The sequence below is a fragment of the Meriones unguiculatus genome, chromosome 8 (assembly GCF_030254825.1).
Source record: "Meriones unguiculatus strain TT.TT164.6M chromosome 8, Bangor_MerUng_6.1, whole genome shotgun sequence".
NCBI classification, from domain to species: domain Eukaryota; kingdom Metazoa; phylum Chordata; class Mammalia; order Rodentia; family Muridae; genus Meriones; species Meriones unguiculatus.
In genome coordinates this window covers 58,582,777-58,605,807 of record NC_083356.1, presented here as the reverse complement: position 1 = coordinate 58,605,807, position 23,031 = coordinate 58,582,777, and the positions used below count along the sequence as shown (strand labels likewise).

General features: G+C 38.9%; 1 protein-coding gene and 1 long non-coding RNA gene across 3 annotated transcripts in view; one reads left to right on the top strand and one right to left on the bottom strand.

Annotated features, from left to right (window-relative positions):
- Positions 1-305, bottom strand: part of Angpt1 (angiopoietin 1) — a 255,633-nt gene extending 255,328 nt beyond the window's left edge. For both annotated transcript variants that reach the window (XM_060389490.1, XM_021644101.2), the window contains exon 1: positions 9-305. In XM_060389490.1, the coding sequence (XP_060245473.1) occupies positions 9-305 (297 nt within the window). The remainder of the gene's footprint in view (positions 1-8) is intronic.
- LOC132655829 (uncharacterized) lies at positions 264-3,554 on the top strand. The gene is made up of 3 exons (XR_009593708.1): positions 264-388; positions 1,104-1,222; positions 2,488-3,554. It is a non-coding gene; the product is annotated as an uncharacterized LOC132655829 (long non-coding RNA).
- Positions 3,555-23,031: the final 19,477 nt, after the last annotated feature.

Here is a 23,031-nt window from a genome sequence, read left to right as displayed (position 1 = left end):
TCACTTACTTTTTGCAGCCACTGAGTATAATTTTCCATCACATGCTCCAGACGCTGAAGTTTCTGGGACGAGAAGTCCGGCTCCACGTGTGGAGCATCCCTCTGCAGAGCGTTCATATTGTACTGCTCTGTCGCGCTCTCCCGGCAGTTGCCGTCGTGCTCTGGAAGGATGAAAGTGTAGGCACATTGCCCATGTTGAATACGGTTATATCTTCTCCCTCCGTTTTCCGGACTTCGGCGCTGGTTGCTGCACCCTATGTGAGTCAGAATGGCAGCGAAGAATGCAAAGGAAAGGAAAACTGTCATTGTACTGCCAGCGCTCGCCTTCCGTGCCTCCTACAAAGCTTGCTGCTCCTCTCGTCTGACCTTTAAACTAGTTTTTATTTCAGGTAAAACTGCTTGTTTGACTCTTTCGCCTTTAAAGAAGGCGTTCGAAGAAGATCCACAGAAAACTAGCCATTTGTTAGCTTTGTTCTAAATTTTACTTTAAAAAAAATTTTACTGTAGTGATAGTTTCCTTCGTTAAAACTTGAGATATTTATTGCATAGTAGCTGAGATTTATTGTTTCCTCTCTGTGTAACCGTTCAGCGTGGAGCCTGCCCGAGTCAGCTGCTAGTACATATTCTAGCCCCTTTCCTCTACCCTATCTGCAGCAGATCTGCTATTTTCTCCCAGACCTCAGTGAGTTTTATTAAGGTTGCACATCCAAGCCAAGCTGGAAGCAGGCAGCCTTTCACAAGATGACTTGACAGGAATGCATGAGTGTGCCCCTATGCTAAGGATTGCTGATGGCTTTGGGCGGAGGATCGGCTTACAAATTGGCTAGATGCGCATGACCTCGATCATGTATGGGCCTCCCGCCCCCTTCCGCAGACAATTGCCTTGAGCGCTTAGCAGATGCACGGAAAATCAATAAACAGAGCAGTCCACCTTAATACGTTTGGGTGTGCTTGCTGACCTACTAAAATCCAGCAAGCTAGAAATACGTTTTCAAAGTTACTGTTTAATTGAAAAGCCCCAAACTGGCACAATATTTATTGAATTATTTTTTTATAAATCTATCAAATTATTAAATTAAAATTTCATTATTTTTTTTACTCTAGGAAAACATTAAAAACTATTTTTAGAGATGGCGTTCTTCCTTTGTATTTATTTACTTAGGCTTCAAATTGTCAAGGAAATTACCATAATTTGTCACTCAAAGCAACACAGCGTGTGCATGGTGAGTAGTATTTTGTAAGTACCTTTTGGGATATGGAGTTTTAAACGAAGCTGGTTTCTTGGTCAGAATGCAGCAGTGCACGTTCTGGGAGCATAAATTGAGCAACTTCCCTACAAAAACAATGTGGTTACAGTTTAAGACAGTGGCCTGAAAATTATTAATTCCTGTGGTACATGCTAATCATACATTTCACAAGAACCTCTGGCATGGCTATGGCTGTCTTTAACACTGGTATGGAAATTCCGCACAAATCCTCTGTGGCTACAGAGGCAAACCAGCTGAGAACAAGCATGTCTCAGGTGTGCCCATGGCTTAGCCCAGAGAAGCCTCTGTGGTTCTATTAAGAAAGGAAGTCATGTGATCAGAAGGTGTTTTTCCAAGCACAGAATGTAAAGATTGGAACAAAGGACCAGCTTTTGAGGCAAAAGCGCCTCTCCTCACAGTCATGTGTACAAACAGAAGCCACGGTAGTGATTCTTGCATTCTGGAATGGTAATTGGGCAGTGGGTAAAGGGAAGTGGTGGTTAGAAACGCATCCTTAAAGAGAACAATAGAGGTTAAAATAGGCTCCAGAAACATGGTGTCAGCTTGAGGTAAAAGAATAGTGATGAGATTCATCAGTCCTTTCCACACCAAATAACACATTTCTGATCAGACAGAGACATTCTACCAAACATAGGAGTAAAATCCTCTTACCACTACAAAAGACTTGAATTATTACAAGGGTCATGGGAGAGATTGCTCCTGGGCAGCTATAATGCCACTTAAAAGTTTATTATTTACCAGCTCACCTAAAGCACTTCTTATATACTATCTCATTTAATCATGACAACAAACCTAAGCTATAGGTATTACATTAAACTGCTTTTTTATCAGCTGGAAGCCAAGTCACAGAAAGACTGATCAGTTAGAAGTGATAGTACAAATGGGTCCCATCAGTCTGCCTTTGAAACATTCTGACAAGGAAACAAACAAAAATCTCAATAGGGCTCCAGTTAAATTGTTTTACCCACTCAAAGCATGCTCCTTGATGGTACCAAGTGAAAAAAAAAAAAAACCTCTTTATTTATTTAAAAACAGGAATTCATGTAGCTAAGATGACCTTGAACTTCTGATATTCCTGCCTCTACCTGATACTCCTATACCAACACACCTACTTTACGCAGTACTGGGGATTGAATCCAAGGTTTCCCGCAAGCTAGGCAAACACTCTACCAACTGAATCATTTTCCAAGCACAAATATGATTTACTTCTTTCTCTGCAGCCACACAAAGGATGATGCTGGAAGACTGGAAGAGCAGATTGTCTAAGAATGCTTTCCAGCAATGCTTACATTGAAAAATCATCCATAGAGACAAGAGTGTCCACAACCAACACCTATAAGTGCTTTGTAAAAAAACTAAATGCAGTTGAAAATTGGCAAGGGGTCAATGGAGTGCTGAGGTCCCCGTGTTTTCAGTTAGACGTCTGTTTGTGCGTGCCTGTACTTGCTGTCCACGTGAACTTTTCAAACTGAATGAATAAAGGAAAATGCAGTTTCTACAGGGAAGAACAGATAACGAGGAAGACAGAAACATCAGCAAGTCTACAAGGGTTGGAGGTGACCAAGAGAAAAAGAATGATTCAAGTGTTTTGCCAGAAAAACAAAAATTCACATGTTGAAAGTACTAGTATCAATCTAGAGAAAATGTCCACAGATCAGGAATACATAGTTAATAAACAGAGAGATGTCTGTAAACTTTTTTGTTCTGAAATCCCAGTTAAGGACAGTGGAGGCTATGGGGAGTCCCCAGTCACTAAAGTTAACATGCTCTGGGGCCATGGATCTGAACAACCGTGACAATTGGTTGTCACCAGCTCTTCAGAAATATTGTGCAATTCAGGGAACAATAAGAGCAAACAATTAATTTTTTTAAACCTCACCTCCAAACTTTTTACAATTCTAAAGAGATAAATACTTACATTAAATTAAAGAGTAAATTAGGCGAGTTTTGAAACCTGGAATAAGGGCAGGTGGGCTGTAAGTCATATCTACACATAGCCCTGTAAATACTGGAATTTCCACTGAGACCCGGGACCCCATTAAAAATGGTACTTAGTGACACTAAATATGCACCCCAAAATCTGGCCTTGTTGATTTCTTTGGGAATTTTTTTTTTCTGATTTCAATAAAGTACATTAAGTTGCTATGTTTCCTTTACATTTTAATAACCTCTTCCTATCTCTCACAATCTCATGTCTCTAATTGTTCTTTTGATTTATTTGTTTCTTTCCCTTTCTAGCTAGAAGGAACTAAAATGATCCTGTTAACCATCGATTCCCCAGAACTTACTATTTACTTCATTTAAAAGAATGAATAATTAAGTGAAAGAATGAATGGAATATCTAATTATGTAACTGATGCATTTTTCTGGTTATCTAGCTACTACAAGGCTGTAACTCACTGTATTTGTTGGGTAAATTTTTCTAGAACCTCTAAGCATAAGGGAGTATGGTAAATGTGAACTTACCCTAAACAATAAACTAAACATAAAACCATAGTACAATATCAGAATGTATGTTAACCCTTAATGAATTATTTTTCATTTAATGGTTATTGATCCCCCACAATGGTATGTTATTGTACCCATCTTACAGGTGAGATAATTAGGTAACATAAAGGTTAATTAACCAAGATCTGGGATTGTTTATATGGCAGAGCAAGAACTTGATCTTTAATCCATCTCTTAGTAACACATATTTCGCTGAACTAGTTTGCTTATAGGAATACATCGGTATTAGGACTCAAGTAGAAGCCATTTCATGGAATTTAGGATGCTGGAACAGTAGGCATCCATTCCTAACTTCAGCGAAATCAGAACACTTTATCAGAGCACAATGGTATTGTTGTCCTGTCTGCTCCTCAACAGGGAAGCAGGTTGGTTGATCAGGCTATTCTTTTAGACCACAGCAAATGATTAATCCCTCGTCAGATCACTCACAGCCCTTCTGCCAACTACACATGGCAAGAACCTCCACAGCAGGTGAAGATACTCATGAAGCTAACCTAGAAGAAAATGTAGGATCTTGCATGATCATTAGCAGCACATACTGGCTATGTAAGATGTCCCCTGTTCAGGCTAATTGAGAAAACATGAATAAAAGCTTTAGAAACAGCAGATGAGCTGAGGGCTGAAAACAGAGGCAGATGAGGAAACTATCACTTAAATATAGACTTGCCCTTTTGTATATAGAAATATAGAAATTCCTAGTAATTAGTGTCTTGCTTGAAGAGTTAATTTTTAACCATAGCAAATCAAGTTAGAAAGAACTAAGTCAGAATTTGCCCTAAGAAAGGATAGGAGGACTAAGAGACTCAGGGAAGGATCTAGAAATAGGCATCTAGAGTAAGAGTCTGTGGGAATAGGGTGGAAGGAAAGAGGGACTTGTGGCCGTGTGGCCACAGAGAACGAGAAAAGGGGATGTTTGGGGTGAGATGGTATTTCCTGTGGATAAAAAGGGCCATTAGTCCTTATTTTGTACATGGGAACATATGTGGATTATATGAACTACCATTGAGAACACAAAGTCCTTGTTCCATGTTGGCTTTTGAATTAGATCAGGGTTTTGAATGCAGGGAATATGACTTTCATCATCATCGTCATCATCATCATCATCATCATCATCATCATCATCATCATTATTTACAATTTATCCACTTTGTAACCACATTGTAGCCCCCTTCCTCATCTCCTCCTAGCCCCACCCTCACTCCATCTTCCTCACTTACCCTTCTTCCCTAGTCCACTGATAGGGGAAGTCCTCCTCTCCTACTGTCTGACCATAGCCTATCATGTTCCATCAGAACTGCCTAGATTCTCTTTCTCTGTGAGTTGGCTAGGTCACCTCACCAGGGAGAAGTAATTAAGGAACAGGCAACCAAATTCATGTCAGAGACTGTCTCTTCTCTCCTTACAAGGAAACCCACATGGAGACTGAGCTGATACCTAATTCCTCATTTTTGTGGCACAGAGTCGAACTTGAATAAGTACCATAGAGCAGACTATAGACACATTCACTTTAAGTTTCAGTGTGACGTGGAAGGTATATGAGCATCACATATGTACTCAGACTCCAAAAGGAATCCCAAATGTGGAAGGAAATAAACACCTAAAAGTTCCAGCCATGTATGATCACGGAAAAGGCGTTCAAAAAATATCTCAGAATTACCTTTCTATTCTGTCATCCCTTGTCATTTATATAGTAGAGATAACTGTTCTTTGTACAGCAAGCAGGTAAAACAGAGATGAGGTTCATATGGAGCAGAAATGCAGGTGCCAGCATTTCCTATACGCCACAATAGAGATAGGTTACTTCTTTGACACTGATTAAGAATAGATTTTATTAGAGCAAAATTATATAGTTCACTTTGCATTTACAAAATGCCCTCCTCTTTCTATTTTTCTCTGTGGAGATATCATTGTCTAGATAAGAGAAAGATATGTATCTCTCTTTCTCTCTCTCTCTCTCTCTCTGTGTGTGTGTGTGTGTGTGAAACCTTTCCAACTTTAGAAGTAATATTTTACTAGTTCGCAAAAGCAAAACTGTTTCTTAAGAAAGCCTGAAATTTTCCTTTTGTGGATCATAAGCACCAATGGTAGCTGGTCTTTTTTAAGACAAAGCTGATAAATAATGGTTGCAGTGGTTTGAACCCTATAACTTCAGGTATTTAAATACTTGGTCGCCAATTGTCAGTGCTGTTTGGGGAGTGGTATGTCCTTACTCAGGGTCACTGGCAGCAGATGTTAGCAGTTCATAGTCTTGGCCCACTTAACCTTCACTCTCTGGTGAAGCCAAAGTTGGCAAGTAAGGATACAAATGCTTCCTGAAACCTCTTCTGCTAATATGGACTCCTTCTGGAAACACAAGCCAGAGCAAACTCATACCTCTTTAAGTTGCCCAGGTCATGTGTTTCACCACGGCAGCAAACAAGTAACTAATACCACCCCAAGCATTAACACTCAGCAGGGACTCGAGACTCTGGATTTTCTCTCCATTTTTATCTTGACATGAAAGTGACTTCTACTTACTCTTTAGTGAAAAGGCATTCACAATTGTTATACATTCAGATTTAAAATGATTGTGGAAATAATAGTTCTGTTCTTGTGTGGAGTTTCTATGGAGAAACAGAAACAATGTTTACTTAACCCAGAACCAACTAATGGTTCCACCAAGTCTATCTTGTCATATTACTTAGTTTATTGAGTTTCCTGCCGGAACCCATGCTCTTAGGAGTTACTTCAAGGGGGGTGAATTGCCCCCAGTGCATCTGATATAATGAAAAAATTCTCGCACCAGTAAGGCTGACAACTTCCCCTCGCTGCATAGATGGAGTGCCCCTTCTGTTAACTAGACAGTAGATACTCCATTACCTCCTAAGACCAGAGGACCATGTGGGAAGAACCACGTACCACTGGGAGGTATTTAGTTTCTCAGTCTAAAAATCTATCCCTTTTTCTTTAACATGTCCTCCGAGAGAGTCTTTTGCAAATATGCACAGCTGCTGATAAAGACATTATAGGTATTATGTTCAAAGGACAACATTATCCAAACTCAGATTTTAAAATATTATGAAACTAGATTTCTCTAAAATTTTTCCTTTCCTCGTTGTACTCCACCTTTATGTTCTGATAACCTAGACTTACTTGCATTGTCTCAACTGTCTTCCTCTTCTTGCCTGGATAGATGAGCCCATTGTGGACAAGGTAGGACACAAAGAGATGTGTTTACATTTTGGTTTGTTCTAATTATTTCCTGCCTGAGCTGTTGCAAGTTGGGTAATATTAGACAAAAAGAATTCTTTTAAACTCATCTTCCCATCTGTAAAATAAAATAGTGATAATAGCATAACTTATGTGAAGGTGCTGTGAAGAATTAGAAATACAATGAATATAAAGGACTGAGCTCAAAACTGAAAGGATGTAAGGGGAAATGATAATTCTTGTTTTTCTTCATGTGTGTTCTTTCTTGGGTTCAAAATTCGTCCTACTTTTGACCTTGTTTAATTGAATTTTATGACTATGTTTATCTAATTCTGTTCCCTATCATTTTATCCTCTTAAACATTTAAGATCATTTCTGAGCCTCTTAAAAATTGCAAATTTAAGAAGCACATTTTGAAATGAAAGGGTGGTCACATCCACAGTAATAGTTCTTGTAAACAGTTCTGCTTTCTTTGAGGGCAGGGACTTTAATGTTCTTCCTCACTGTTCATCCCCTTCACCTGGAACAGTGAGGGCCTGGCACACAGTAGGTGCTGAATAAATATTTGTTGAATGGATGAAACAACTTGGGAACAATTTAGAGAAAATGTTCTGCTCTAAGTAGTGAGGCCAGAGAAGCAACTGGTAAGGCAAACAGACAAGGCACCAATCCCATTTGGAAGTAAGAACTGGATCCTCAGAGAGCCCATGGGAGCAATGAGGATGTCATTGAGAGCTTCACCATCATGACTTGTTATCCAACTCATTTCCAGCCAGTTCAACCAAATGACTTTATTTTCAAGAACAGCTTTTATGTCTGGACTTGAGGCATATATTATTTCATTCTGTTTCCTGGGAGATAATGTTTGCCTCTGACACAATGAAAAGGAAAGGAGACATTCTAATATTAATCTTAGAAAAAAATATGCACTGTGGCAGGACTTAAATACAGAAAAGGAAACCTTACTTTATCAACTCCCCTTCCCATCCCCCCAAATTCAGTTTTGTGCCCCACCACCACTCCAGGCCCTAATCCGATTAAGGATTTGGCAATTAAATTAGGAAATAAATTCCAGTGGTATTTAAAAGTATGTTTGCCTTAATCAGATTTTTCGTTCATATATTGTCTGGCAAACACTAGGCCTTTCCATGGTAATCTTAATCATAATACTCTTTAATTCTGAAAGGTTACTGCTTCCTTTTCTACCAAGTACATGATGTGGCTCACTCCCCTTGACATTTTCTTTAATTAGTAAAAGTTATATAAAGAAGAATTTAAGCCGTTGAAAAAGGATAGGCTAAATAGCAACCTGAAATAGGTGAAGAATTAGGGAAGATCACCGTGGCCATGTTTTGTCCACAATCTTCCATCATATTGTGATATAGACAGAGGGATCATTTCAAGCCTCAGGGATGCCAAACCTACATATTTTGTAAAATAATTCCTACATTTAGAATATATTCATACTGCCTTCTCATCTGCCATCCTCACTGTCCTATTGCATTCCTAGCTACCTCGAATTTTAGGCTTTTTGCTTTCTTAGGTTCACCCTAAGCAACACCAGTTAGAAAATAAAACACTTGTGTTTTTCCTAGCATATGTTAAAATAAACACAGGGTATTAAAGTGAATATCTGTGCAGAAATAACCTGTCTAACACTGGAATTCCTTCTGGAATGTGGGCCATGTGTTGGGAAATACTACTTAGTTCTCTTACAAAATGAATGGCACATTGTCTTCTGTCACTATGTCTTTTGAAAATAATATTGTCAGCAAGTTTCTTAAGATGAATTTGCATTAGGTTGAGAATGCTTGAGGATCATTTTTATTTTGTAGTAACTTCAGAAAAGCAAGCAATTTTCAGAAATTTTCAATTTTCAGGTTCATCCATTTATCCTGGCAGAGAACAGAGAAGGAACTTCCTTAGGCCTCACACAGAGACGCCATTTCAGGGATTGGTGAAGGCAGCTCTGACTTCAGTATTGTGTACCAACAGAAATGCCCACCTGAAGGTCTGGAATTGAAACTAATACAGACCAGATGCCAGTCACTCTTCTCTTGTATCTGGCAATGGGAAGAACAGCGGGTTATTTAGCATCTTTAATAAGCCTTCTTTCCTCTGTGGCCTTGCATTTGGAAGAGTGTTAGGGGAACACGAAATAAATTTCTTCTCAAGAGTTTCATTCCCTTGGGAGAACTGACATTCCTAACTCAAGTCCTTCAGAAAGCCATAAAAACACATCAGTTCAAAACAGGGGGAGGAAAGTTAATATTTAAAGAACCAGTTATGAACCAATTAGCCTTGGTTTAACAAGAGCTAATGTTCACTGAGTACCTAAAGCATATCAAGGTCTATGCTAAGCGCTGTACTAGCATAACCTCATTTGTTCCAATCATCATAACACCCCAACATGTAGGAAATGTTACTGCTGCCTTTTTACAGAGGAAAGCACATTAAAGAATTCCAGGCACTATAGAAACTCACTGTTTGCTGATTCCAGACCATAATCTTTTGATCACTACATGTATACAAACTTTCAGTCAGTCCTGTCTTAGCATCTGCCTTTTTAGATTCCTAAATTAATTCTTCCTGGTTTTAGTATACATTCCCCTTTTAGTTAATCCAGTAAGAAGCAGAACACTTGCAACTCTTCTTGCAAAGTTTGAAGAGTTGAAAATTAAAACATGATTGCTACTCCCTAAAAGTTAATAATTATGTTATAGGTATTGTATGTCAGTTGGCTTATAGACATTACCAAATTTAATTTAAAAATAGTCATGTGTATGTGTGCACATGCACGCTCATGTGCTGGTACTGGAAGAGATCCCCTGGAGCTGGAGTTACAGGTAGGTGTGAGTCTTTTCCCCACACCCCACAGGTGGCTTCTGGGAACTGAAATCTAGACCTCTGAAAGAACCTTCAGCATCTAAACTGCTAAGACATTTCTCCAGCCCCTCAAATTTAATTATTGGGCAAAATTATTTACCTGGTTACAGTTGTCAGATGAAGAAAGTGAAACTTGAGAAGTAAGAAACTTGACACAGGCTCCACAGGTACAGGTGATATTTTGGCCTGACCATTTAACTTAAAGTTCCAGTCATTAAACTAATATGCTAAGGTAATCTCTCTCAAATACATGAGCTAACTGTCCTACATCTATTTGTAAAGACAACTATTATGTCTTTACTGAAGTCAACGGGCAACGTAGATCAACTCTCCACAGACTGTGATCCTGACTGGCTAGCAGCAGGACCACCTGAGAACCCCTGGCCCACCTCATTTCTACTGAATCTGAAGACTGTATGGTTCATGGCATCTCCAAACTGGACTTGCAGACAGTTAGGATATGTGTTCACCACTGGCGTGGTTCTTCACCCTTAGAAGTAGTGACATCTTGGTATCCTTTGTATCACCTGTACCTGTGGAGCCTGTGTCAAGCTTCTTCTCAAGTTTCACTTTCTTCATCTGACAACTGTAACCAGGTAAATAATTTTGCTCAATGATTAAATACATAAATACATAAATAAAGAGACCTAGGTTTACTCTTTGATTTTGGCTCAGTAGGTCTGGGTGTAGCCTGAACATATTTGTACACATTAAAGAACATCAGTTTTTAATACACAGCCATGGTTGAGAACCAGTGGTTGTAATGGAAAGGGCTAGGAAATAAATGCCCTAAAGAGAATTGAATCTGTCCAGTACAAAGATAGAATTAACATCCATGGATATGAGTGCTATATTTCTAGAATGCTTTTTAAATTTAGGAAAATAAACAATGAACTTAATACACATAGAAAGTGTCATATATTTAATTTCTGGAGCATTTAAAGACAGAAAAATTAGCACAAAGACCTTTCAGGAACTCATTATTTTGTTGAACTAATTTATCTCTTAAACTTATATGTTAAAGCCTTTACCCATAAGGACACAGTGTTTATCTCAATAATTAACAACTGCCGTTATGATGACGTGCTGTTTGTTCTCATGAAGCATTTCAGTTTCTCCCAAAATAAAAATAAAAAAAACAACAAGTGCCTGTGTATTCAATATAAACTGTTACAGTATCTGATTTTGCACTTGGAATGAAGTAATTTTGCACTTGAAATGAAGAAAAGCCCGCACTGACAAGTTGCTTTTCCTAAGTGAATCACAGAAGCTTTGCTTTATTAATCATATTTTCAGTTATAAAACTTGTATGGCTCTCTTATTCTCTGTATGAAACCAAGAGAGTTTGGAGAAATAATTTTCTTTTTTTAATAATTTTTATTTTTTAAAATTAATCACAGCTTATTTACTTTGTATCCCAGCCATAAACCCCTCCTTCATTCCCTCCCGCACCCTCCCTCCCTCATCTCCTTTCTGCCCCTTTCCAAGTCCACTGATAGGAGAAGACCTTCTCCCCTTCCATCTGACCCTAGCTTATCAGGTATCTTCAGGACTGGCTGCAATGTCCTCCTCTCTGGCCTAACAAGGCTGCTTCTCCCTCAGGGAGTGGGGAGGGAGTCAAAGAGCCATCCATCCAGAGCAATAATTTTCTTATACCAAAGTGGCATCACACAATTCAAAACACCATTCATAGTGTCTGCCAAATAGAACAAATACCAATGTCTACTATATCACATGAATGAACAAAGAAAATGTGTTAGACCCATAGGAGGAATATGATTTGATCACTCAGAAGAATTAAATATTGATACAAGCTATGACATGGAGGAACTTAGAAAGTACTGATATGAGAAGAAGTAGGGTGTCTTTGAGAGTGCTGGAGTTTTTGTCTCTCCTCTCAGTTGGGCTTTAACTCGGAAGTTCGGATGATCAAGTGCAACTTCCACTGTGGCAGTAGTTCTAAGTTCTTGTCACCCAAATACAAACAATGAAATTTACAGGCCACAGAACAGTGAATTTTATAAAGAAATATAATTGTATGGAGATTAAGAGAAAGAAAGAAGGCAGAACTCTTGTGGAGTTCCTGTCCCCTCCAGGTCTTTCTATCTCCCTCTTCTTCCATAAGGTTTCTGGCACTCTGCCCAAAGTTTGGCTATGAGTCTCAGTGTCTCCTTTAATACCCTGGTGGGTAGAGTCTTTCAGAGATCCCCTGTGGAAGGCTCCTGTCCTGTTCCTTTTTCTCCTTCTCCTCCTTCTGATGTCTATCCTGTTTGCCCTTATGAATGACATTTCAGCCTCTTTCCTAGGGTCCTTCTTGTTGTTTAGCTTCTTTAGGACTATAGATTTTAGAGTGTTTATTCTGTATTATATGACTAATATACACTTATAAGTGAGTATATACCATATGTGTCCTCCTACTTCTGGGTTACCTCACTCAGGATGATCCTTTTCTAGTTCCCACACCATTTGCCTGAAAATTTAATGATTTCCTTATTTTTAATTGCTGAGTAGTATTTCATTGTGTAGATGTACCACAATTTCTGTATCCATTCCTCAGTTGAGGGACATCTGGGTTGTTTCCAGATTCTGGCTATTATGAATAAAGCTGTTATGAACATAGTTGAGAAAATGTCCTTATTGAATTGTGGGGCATCTTTTGGGTATATGCCTAGGAGTGGTATAATTGGATCTTGAGGAAGCACTATTCCTAATTTTCTGAGAAAATGCCAATTGATTTCCAAGTGGTTGTACAAAGTTACATTTCCACCAGCAATGGAGAAGAGTTCCCTTTCTCCACAACCTCTCCAGAATGCAACATTCCTTGAATATTTGATCACCTCCCCCTGGGGAGGGGGGTGCAGCCTTGCCAGGCCACAGAGGAAGATGATGCAGCTAGCCTTGATGAGACCTGATAAACTAGGGTCAGATAGAAGGGGAGGAGGTCCTCCCCTATCAGGGGACTAGGGAAAGGGCATAGGCTTAGAAGAGAGACAGTGAGCAGGACTGGGAGGCCATGAGGGATAGGGCTGCAGAGGGGCTACAAAATGAATAAACTGTAATAAATGAATAAATTAATTAAATTTTTAAAATTAATTAAAGAATTACTTCCTCCATTAAAAAACATCTAAAAAAGGTAGAGAGAGGTGATGATTATACAACATTATGAATGTATTAAATGCTAATGAATTTTGTGCTTTGAAATGATTGATTTTATGTATCTCATTTCCGTAAAGAATGACATGTAAGTCTGTGGATTGTAGTATGATTATCCAGTATTATATGGCTAATATCTACTTATAAGTGAGTATATACCATGCGTATTTTTCTGGTTCTGAATTACTTGACTCAGGATGATCTTTTCTAGTTCCATCCATTTTCCTGCAAATTTCATGATTTTCTTCTTTTTAATATCTGAGTAGTATTCCATTCTGTAAATGTACCACAATTTCTGTGTCCATTCTTCGGTTGAGGAACATCTAGGTTTTTTCCAGATTCTGGCTATTATGAAGAAATCCGCTGCGAACATAGCTGAGCAAATGTCTTTGTTGAATGGTGCAAATCTTTCGGATTTATGCCCAGGAGAGGTATAGCTGAGTTTTGAGGTACTACTATTCCCAGTTGTCTTAGAAAGCTCCAATTGATTTTCAAAGTGGTTGCACAAGATTGCACTCCACCAGCAAGAAGCTAAATAACAAGGAGAACCCTAGGGAAGATACTTAATTCTCATTCAAAAGGGCAAATAGTATAGACACCAGAAGCTGTTGAGAAGAAACAGGATGGGAGCCTACCATAAATGTCCTCTGAAAGACTCCACCCGAAAGGGGATTGAAGCAGATACCAAGACCCACAGCCAAACTCTGTGCAGAGCATGTGGAGTCGTAGGAAAGAGTGGGGGAATAGAAGGACCCAGAGTAGACAAGAGCTTCATAAGTAGACCAACAGAGCCAACAAATCTGGGCCCATGGGAGAATGGAGAGAATGTTGCACCAACTTAGGACCATGCATGAAGAGGACTTAGAATCCCTGCTCAGATGTAGCCAATCAACCCCTCAGTCTTCATGTGGGTTACCTAGTAAGGGAAGCAAGAGCTGTCTCTGACATGGACTCTGTTGCTTGCTCTTTGGTCCCTTCCCCCTGGTGAGGGGTGGCATTGTCAGGCCACAGAGGGAGAGGATGCAAGAAGTCCTAAGGAGACTTGATTGCTGGGGGTCAAAGGGTAGGGGTGGAGGGGAACCCCTTTTGAGAAATAGAAGAGGAGAATAAGGGGAAAGAGGGACGGAGGGTAGAACCAGGAGGAGATGAGGGAAGGAGCTGCAATCAGGATGTAAAGTGAATAAATTATTAAAAAAATAAAGTTAAATTAAAAAAAGAATAATGTGTAAATAATTGACACAGTATTTCTACAAAACACATTGACACCTGTATTTTATTTGGGTTGTTCCAGAATGCATTGAAATAAAATTTCCATTAAAAGAACATTATTTTGTGGGCTGAGGAGATTACTCAGTGACAGAATACCTGCCTAGTTAGTATACACAAGGCCCTGGGTTCAATCCCCTGCACTGAGAATATCAATGCTAGGATTGGGCAATGCTTCTGTAATTTTATGGCAGATAGATGGCTGTAACCACAACATTCTTGTAACTCAGCCACTCCCACTCCAAAGGACTTCATTCCAGGTTCACGTGCATCAGCGTAAGTTCTTATGTATTACATTCATCGTAAATACAAATCCCATATCCTGCTTATTTCTGTTATAGTATAAATGAAATGTGATGTAACATGGGAGAAAGTAAAGGAAGCAGGAAGACAGAGTTTAAGTTAGGTCAGATAAATGTATGAGATGGGCACTGGTATAGAAATTCTATGCATCCACAATATGACACAGTATGACACGCAATGATGTTCAATCAATGCCATAGAGATGTGTATTGTTTGTGGAAATTAGGGCTCACCAGAATAAAGCAGGTCTCCCTATTCTATGATAGAAACAAGACTGGTTCTTTGTATTTCTTGAGCTAGCTTCTACAACACACATTGATCTAGATGTAAGGATTTTAGAAGAAAAATGTTTTAGCTAAATAAAGTTTTAGCCAAATTTTGATGGCAGCACACAGATTTTATGCAAAAGGAGAAAAAAGAAATTGTTAGTAATACTTTAAAAATGAATGGGTAAAGCAATGAAATGTATATTGTGGTGATGGTGGTTGTTATAGACTAAAATTATCAGGAATTTCCTTAGTGACAAGGTGTTAAGTGAGTATATAGAGGACTGAGTCTACTGTGAATATGTTACCTTAGACAGCAAAGGAACATTTTGGATATGCTTAAAATAACCAGCCTTAACATGTGGAGGTTATTCATTTGAGAGAGTATAACCTCATGGTTCACTAGAATCAATACATCTTCTCCAGCTAGGACCAGAGGGAGATATATAGAAGAGGGGTCAGACAGATGTAATTTTGTACTTTGAAGGTAGAAGAAAGTTCCCACAATCCATTGTATGTGGGTGGCCTTCAGAAGTTGGAAAAACAAGGAAACAGATTCTTCCCTAGATCCTCTAAGATAAAAAAAAGTAGGAAAAAAACTGAAAAAGAAAAAACACAGCCTTCCTAACACCTTGACTTTAGCCCTGTGAGATGAGAGATTGACTTCTGACCTACAAAACTGTAGGATAATAAATCTGTGTTTCCTTAACCACTGAGTTCATCGTAATTTGTTACAATAGCAACTGAAGACTAACACAAGAGAGCCTCTAACTTGTTCAAAGAGCAGTGGGGGCAGTCATGAAATCTGGAGAAGAGAAGCAGAAGTTAAAGTCAAAGGGTATGGACGAAGACTGCGTGGCTTGCCAGCAACAGAAGGGCCTTGCTTTTCACTCTGAGGTGGGATGCCACTGTCCATTTCTAAGAAGAGCAATGTTACTGTCTACATTACATCTAAGAGGATACTACTAGCTCCTTTGTAGAAAGGACAAGGGCTTAGAAGTGAATGAAGAGGATCTTTAAACGACCTACAGGAGAGCGTTGGTAGAATAAGGGAAATGGTTACAGGGATAATTCAGGAAGCAAATATTTTGTATGCGTGGGGCTGGAGAGATGGCTCAGAGGTTAAGAGCACTGGTTACTCTTCCAGAGGTATTGAGTTCAATTCATATGATGTCCCATAACCATCCATAATGAGATTTGGTACCCTCTTCTGGCCTCCAGGCCAGCAAAAAATACTGTATACGTAATAAATAATAAATATTTAAAAAATATTTGTTATGCAGGACTTGTTATGTAAGGAGTGAGAAACATTTACATGGTTTGATCTAAGTAAATAGTAAATTGAGTTGTTTGTTTGTTTGTTTTTAACTGAGAAAGGGAAGCCTGTGAGAGAAACAGAAATGGGATAGAGACCAGAAACTAACTTTCCGACATGCTAATCTTGAGATTCACATTGAGAAGTAATATTAACGGGACACCTGGACTCCACTCCTACAGCGGAGATTAAACATGGGTTACTGTTGATAGACAATATAGACAATATCAGACAATTGAGGCAGTTATCAAAACAGAAAGGGGAAAGAGGAGGGAGAGCATATCGACCTACAAACTCTGAAGACTCTAATGTTTGACAATGACAAAAATGAAGAAAATGAGCCAATGAGCCTGAGGAGCAGTGGCCAGTAATATGAAAGGGTGCAGGGTGAGGGGCAAACAAAACCAAAACAACGGGAAAAACCAGGAATGTGTCTGTCCTAGGAAGCCAGGGGAGTATGTATATCACACATGCCAACTACCAGAACTGCGGCTTCAGATGAGATGAGGCTGACAAATGGCCGATAATCTGCGTTCATGCCCCAGGGAAGAGCAGTCTAAGGATAGCAGGATGGAGCTTTTGATCCAGACTGCAGTTGGTTGAACATAGAGTACTGGCCCAGTGGAAGAGGCTTGCCTTGCATGTGTGAGGCCTTGAGGTGGTCAGTTCCCTGCACAACAAACAACTAAAACCAGAAGGAAAACAACTCACTAGCATCAGCAAATCTAGTATTTGTCACCTTGAGAAGATTTGCTTTCAGCAGAGGCACAAATGCTAGAAACTAAATCATCAGAGAAGTTCCACATTTTTCTGAATGCTCTGGGGACATGTGGACACAGGATATGAACAACTGTCCTGGAGAGAAATGCTCTAACCTGGGCATGTCTACCTCAGGGATGTTGGCTTTGCTCTTATTTTTGTACCTTGTTATGCCAGTAGAGTTACTAAAACAGTATCTTTGAACTTGCCAATATACAGTCTCAAACTCTCTTGCACAAATAAGCAAGCTTTATACCATGCAGCAAGGCTGCCAGAGAATCAGTGTAACTGTAGACAAGGGAATACATTTATAACCCTTTACTTGACTCGGGAAAGTCTTTTGAATATGATTTCTTTTCTTCTTCTTCTTCATGAAATATTTGTAGTTTTCAATTACCCTTTGACAAGGTGTAGGAAAGGCAGACAACATATGATATAATGGTTTGAAAACATCTTTTGGAATAAAAGAATAGCACTGTTTGCTTATTTAGCTTTGTTTTTGGATTTTTGTTGTTGTTTTGTAAAAAATGTTGTCTGATAGCTGTTCTTTACATGTATTTCAGACATCTGATTCAAAAATAGAAATTTCCAGATACTGAGAAATTTAACATGTGAACAAGATGATATCTTAAACAGTAATCAAAAGATCTTTAATATAAATGGTCTTAGAACAATTGGATTGTTCTGGTGTATCTGAAAAGAGACTATGCTGCCTTCCTGTTGTGCAGTTAAACTCCATATCATTTGACTTTTTTTTTTTTTTTATCTTAAAGAATGACTAGCACCATTGCTACCCTGAGCTTGATTTCTCATCCTTAAAAATTGCTTAAAAAAAGACTGGCTTACCTTTTTGATTAATATAATTTCAGAAAATAGAAGACTGATTGTCTGTATGTTTCTTAGGGTGACTTGCTGACAAAATACATGTTTAAAAGGGTGACTATTATTTACTTGACTCTATGGTGGGTAGCCTGACATTCCTCCTCTGATGCCAGTATTTAGTCAGTCTGGGGATCAGTCAGAAGAGACCAAATGGTAATTTAAGATAGGGCTTGGAGAGGGGCTAACATGGCTAAAAGCGCTTGTTGCTCGCCTTCAGCTCCCAGCATATATGTTGGGCAGTTCATAACTGCCTGTAGCCCCACATCCCAGGAATCCTTGGATCTGAGGGCCCTTGCACACACATGCACATATATCCATCACTATTACATACAAACACAGACACATACATAATTACATATACACAAATAATGTTAATAATTTACATCTTTTATTACACAAAATATTTCTTTTTACTTTTTATTGAAAATAAAAAAAATTCATATGATATATTCTGATCATGGTTTCTTCTTCCTCATCTCCTCTCAACTCCACCCTACCTCTCTACCCATCCAACCCTACTCCTTCTTTTCTCTAACTTACACCTTTTTTATAATAATCTTTATTTTTATTAATTACAGTTTACCCACTTTGTATCCCACCTGTAGCTCCTTCCGTCCTTCCCTCCCAATCCCACCCTCCCTCCCTCCTTATTCCCTATTCCCTACCCATGCCTCTCCCCCAGTCCACTGATGGGGAGCTCCTCCTCCCCTTCCCTCTGATTCTAGCCTACCAGGGCTCATCAGGACTGCCTGCATTGTCTTCCTCTGTGGCCTGGTAAAGCTGCCCCCCCCCGTCAGGGGGAGGTGACCAAAGAACAGGTCAATCAGTTCCTGTCAGCAACAGTCCCTGTTCCCATCACTATGAACTTGGACACTGAGCTGCCATGGGCTCTTCTGTGCAGGTTTTTTTTTTAATACAACTTTTATTTTATTCTTCTTTATTATTATTGTTGTTGTTGTTGTTGTTGCTGTTGATTTTGTTTTTTTGCAGACAAGATTTCTTTGTGTAACTATCGCTGTTCTGGAACTCACCCTGTAGAACAAGCTGGCCTCAGACTCAGAGATCTGCCTGCCTCTGGCCTGTATGGGCTGAGATTTATGATGTGGGTCACCATTGTCTGACTTTTTTTTCCTCATATTTTTAATATCAAAATTATTCAGGCGAATCTTCAAAGGGAAAGAACATAATATATTTAAGACAGACTTTTGATTTCTGTGTGTGTGTAAGTTCCTCTGTGTGTGTGTCTCTGTGTGTATGTGTGTATGAATGTCTGTTTGTTTCTGTGTGTGTGTGTATGTGTATAAATGTATGTTTTGTGTGTGTGTGTATAAATGTATGTTTTGTGTGTGTGTATGAATGTCTGTTTGTTTCTGTGTGTGTGTGTGTATGAATGTCTGTTTGTGTGTGTGTATGTGTGTATGAATATCTGTTTGTTTCTGTGTGTGTGTGTGTATAAATGTATGTTTTTTGTGTGTGTGTGTGAATGTCTGTTTGTGTCTGTGTGTATGTGTGTGTGTATGAATGTCTGTTTATGTGTGTGTGGGTATGTATGGGCACACTTGAGTGCTTGAGGTATACATGTGGAAATCAGCAGAGAATTCACAAGAGCTGCTTTTCTTCTTCTACAATGTGGATTCCTGTGATCAAACTCAGGTTATCAGCCTTGGTGGCAAATGCCTTTACCCAGTAAGCCATTCCACTAACCAAAGGTAAATATTTAAAATACTGTTTAAAAAAAAAAAAGAAAATAATTATTTGCAGTGCTTTGGTGATCTGGTATCACAAAGAAGAAAAATGTAGGCATGCATTCTGCTATACTGCCCTTGCACTGCAAAGATAAAACGTCTCTCAGTCCCACTGGGGTATGCTGATATTCCGTGGAGGGCTCCAACTTCAGCAATCTTAGAGAATTTACAAACATAATTCCATTCACTACCAACCGAGGCTCCAGAATGCTGTTGGTTTCACTACAAAGCTTCACAGACTTCTATACAACGTTTCTAGATTACACTGGAAATTATTTAGTAAAAACATTTTTTTAAGGCTCCTGCTTCCACCCACCTGAGATGATCCCTTTTCTTTCTGACCTCTAACCAGTCATTATTGAGATTCTAGCTTCACTGCTTCCTGGATCTTATGTCCTGTTACCTTGGGCTCCGACCTCTAGTGACATCTGTTCCCATGGTTTTGGCTAGGGAGCCACTGAAAGGAGCAGGCTTTGGCTCCTCTCACTTACTGTATGCCTACTCCTCCTGGCTGCTGGCTGCTGGCTCCCTAACAGGTTGCTCTATCAAGTTTATTAGGTAAAAGGTCCTGAGAGAGAGAGAGACACTCAGCAGAATGCTAATGATGATCATAATCTGCACATGGGTCTATTACCCACAATAACCTAATAATCAGTGACAATCATTTAATCTACACCAAAATATGAATTACATATTGGATGATGGATTATTTGTGTGGCTCAAGAATATACATTTATACATATACATTTACATTTACATATATATATATTAACCAGTTAAATGCAAAGTAAAATTTTAAAAAATCATACAATTTTGAAGTTGTGTACTTTAAAGATTTTATCCAGGTTATAGTGACATTCAGCTAGAAGCTGAATGACTCCCTATACCTCAAAAAAAAAAAAAATTCAAATTAGAGTTTTAATACCACCTGCCAAAAGCAAATTTAAATTTTCATTCAAAATTCTTATCACTAAAATCTATTCACTAGATCTTTTCTCTCTTTCCATTCTCTATATTCTTTCTTACGTTAAGAAAAATACCTTCCTAATATGATAACGTTATCTGACACCTGTAAGGGAGTTGGATGCCCTGGGAATAAAGTCCTATGTGACAAACAAGTAAGCCACTGCTATAAATAAACACAAACATGAAAGCCAGACTGCCTGCTCAGGGACCAAGAGGAATCACACCAATAAAAAGGATATTAGAAGATATGGATGGTGTTAGGCAGAGGAAGGCAGCATGATCTGTTATTCTATTCATATCCCTCTATATTTGGGATGTATGCTGAGGATGAAGGGGCTTACTTCATATTCTGCTAACTTTGTGGAAAATAAGAGCATGAATTCAACCCCCAGTATAGCACACTGCCTTGGACACACTGACACCACAGATACTGTCCCTATTTTCAGATATCAGTGTTATGTCTGGATTTTCTCACCTAAGTAATGGGAGACTTAGGAAAGGACATAAAGAACTGTTGTGCCCAGCCTGGAGCCATACAGATCTACTTTGATTCTGAGCTTCGATTTTACTTTGGGGAGAAGTTTCTCCATTGCTCCAAGCTTGCCTCTCAACCTTTCCTCTGTAGGAGCATAAACATGCCTTCTTCCTGAGTCTTTTGTGAAGTTTAAATGAAATAACAGAAGCAGAATGCCTGGTGTTTGAGGAAACCCATGAAGAATGTTTTCATAAATTAAGACTGCGTTAATAAAGAGGAAGGGAAATGCAAACAGCATAGAGCAAATTAGATGCTTTTTGTTGATTCTTTGAAGACCAGCATGTTTACAAATCCTTTCCAAGAATACTATAAATTCTCCTAGCTGCAAACATGGTGGAATTTCTTGTAATGTCATTTGAAAGTTCACTGGGTTTGAGAAACTGTATCTGGGGTCACTATGCTTGCTTGATACAAGAGCCTGGCAAAGCAATTTTTAGTCTGGTTCACTTTTAACCTTCCTGAGATTTATGAATTCTTTTTTTTTGTTTCTTTCTCTCTTCCTTGTTCCTCTTCCTTCTTCCACTCTTTTTTTCTTTCTTTCTTTTTTTTTTTTTTTTATCTTCCTGACAGTGCCCTGGTAACTTCCTGGGCAAAACTCCAGTTCCCTCCTTACTGTCAAGTCTGCCCTCCTAGGAAAGCAATGGTGAGAACTGGGGCAGGGGGAGGAGCCTATGTGGAGAGAAGGCTTACTCCACACACACTCTGACCCTCTCTGACCCAAACAGCACTCTTCACTAACCTTCGTCTTGACCCTGCTTTGTTTTCTGGCCTCATTTGTCCATCTGTTCTGGGGGAGGGTGGAAGGTCTGGGGGTGGAGCTTTTCCCACTGCATAAGAAGTCTCCCAGTAGTGCAACAATACTGGGGAAAACCAGAAAAGAAAAAAAAATTGATGCACAGAAGGGAAACCACTGCCAAAACTTTGTTATTGAATCCCTCCGGATTTATTTAGAGCATCTTGCTTTGCACATAACTACGAAACCAAACAAACTCCTAGGCCAGCCTGTGGAGGCCAGCCTGACTTTGCAATGGAAATAAAATCTGTGTTTCGATCAGATGCCAAAATATCTGGATAAAAAGTGAGAAGTCATGTCAATAAACAAATATGTGAAGCTTATTAGCCAAGTCCACCCTGTGGGGTCTTTCTCTTCAGTGTATCCAAGAAAGACTGATAAAATCACCTAGACTAAAATAATAGCCTATCATTTCATGCAAGCACACCATTCTCTCATGATTCTTTTACCTAATCCTTCTAATACCTCTATCACTAGCTTTTTGTTCCATCCACCCACCCATCCACCTAGTACTCATTTATCCCTACATTTCTATCTATGTCTACATCCTTATGTCTCCACACCTGATTTTTATATCTATCTTTATCTACCTTTTCTTTATCTTCTTTTCCCTTAGGGAACTTACGGGTGGAGAGACATCTCAGCCATTAAAGGCTAGGCTCACAACCAAAAAATATAAGAATGTGAACTTAATGAAAAACAAGAGCTTGGGGTTATTCGCTGCTATATCCATTCTCCTAGAATCAAGTTCGGCATACAGCTAACATTCAGTGGATTGTTTTTGGTTGTTTTCTTTTCTCTAATCAAATAATGAGAGAATAACAATTCACAACAAAGCCAGGAAAATCTTGAGCAATAAAGATAAAGTCAGCAAAGTCATGAAGAAAGGGTAGAATTTGAGTGGAAATTAGTAAGAAACATGTTCTGGTATGGTTTTAAGTTGCTGCAAGGTACCATGGCTGGATATTCCAACTCTACCTGAAAAAATGAGGACATTAGTGTCCAAGTGCTTTTTGGGACAGTTATTTCCTCAGTTCATAGATGTTAGAATCATCAAACATGGTTTCCAAATAGTTATATCTTTTTTAAATAATGACTGTCATGTAAGAAACAAATTCTCCTCTCTCTCTCTCTCTTTCTCTCTCTCTCTCTCTATATATATATATACACACACACACACATATATTTCTCTCTCTCT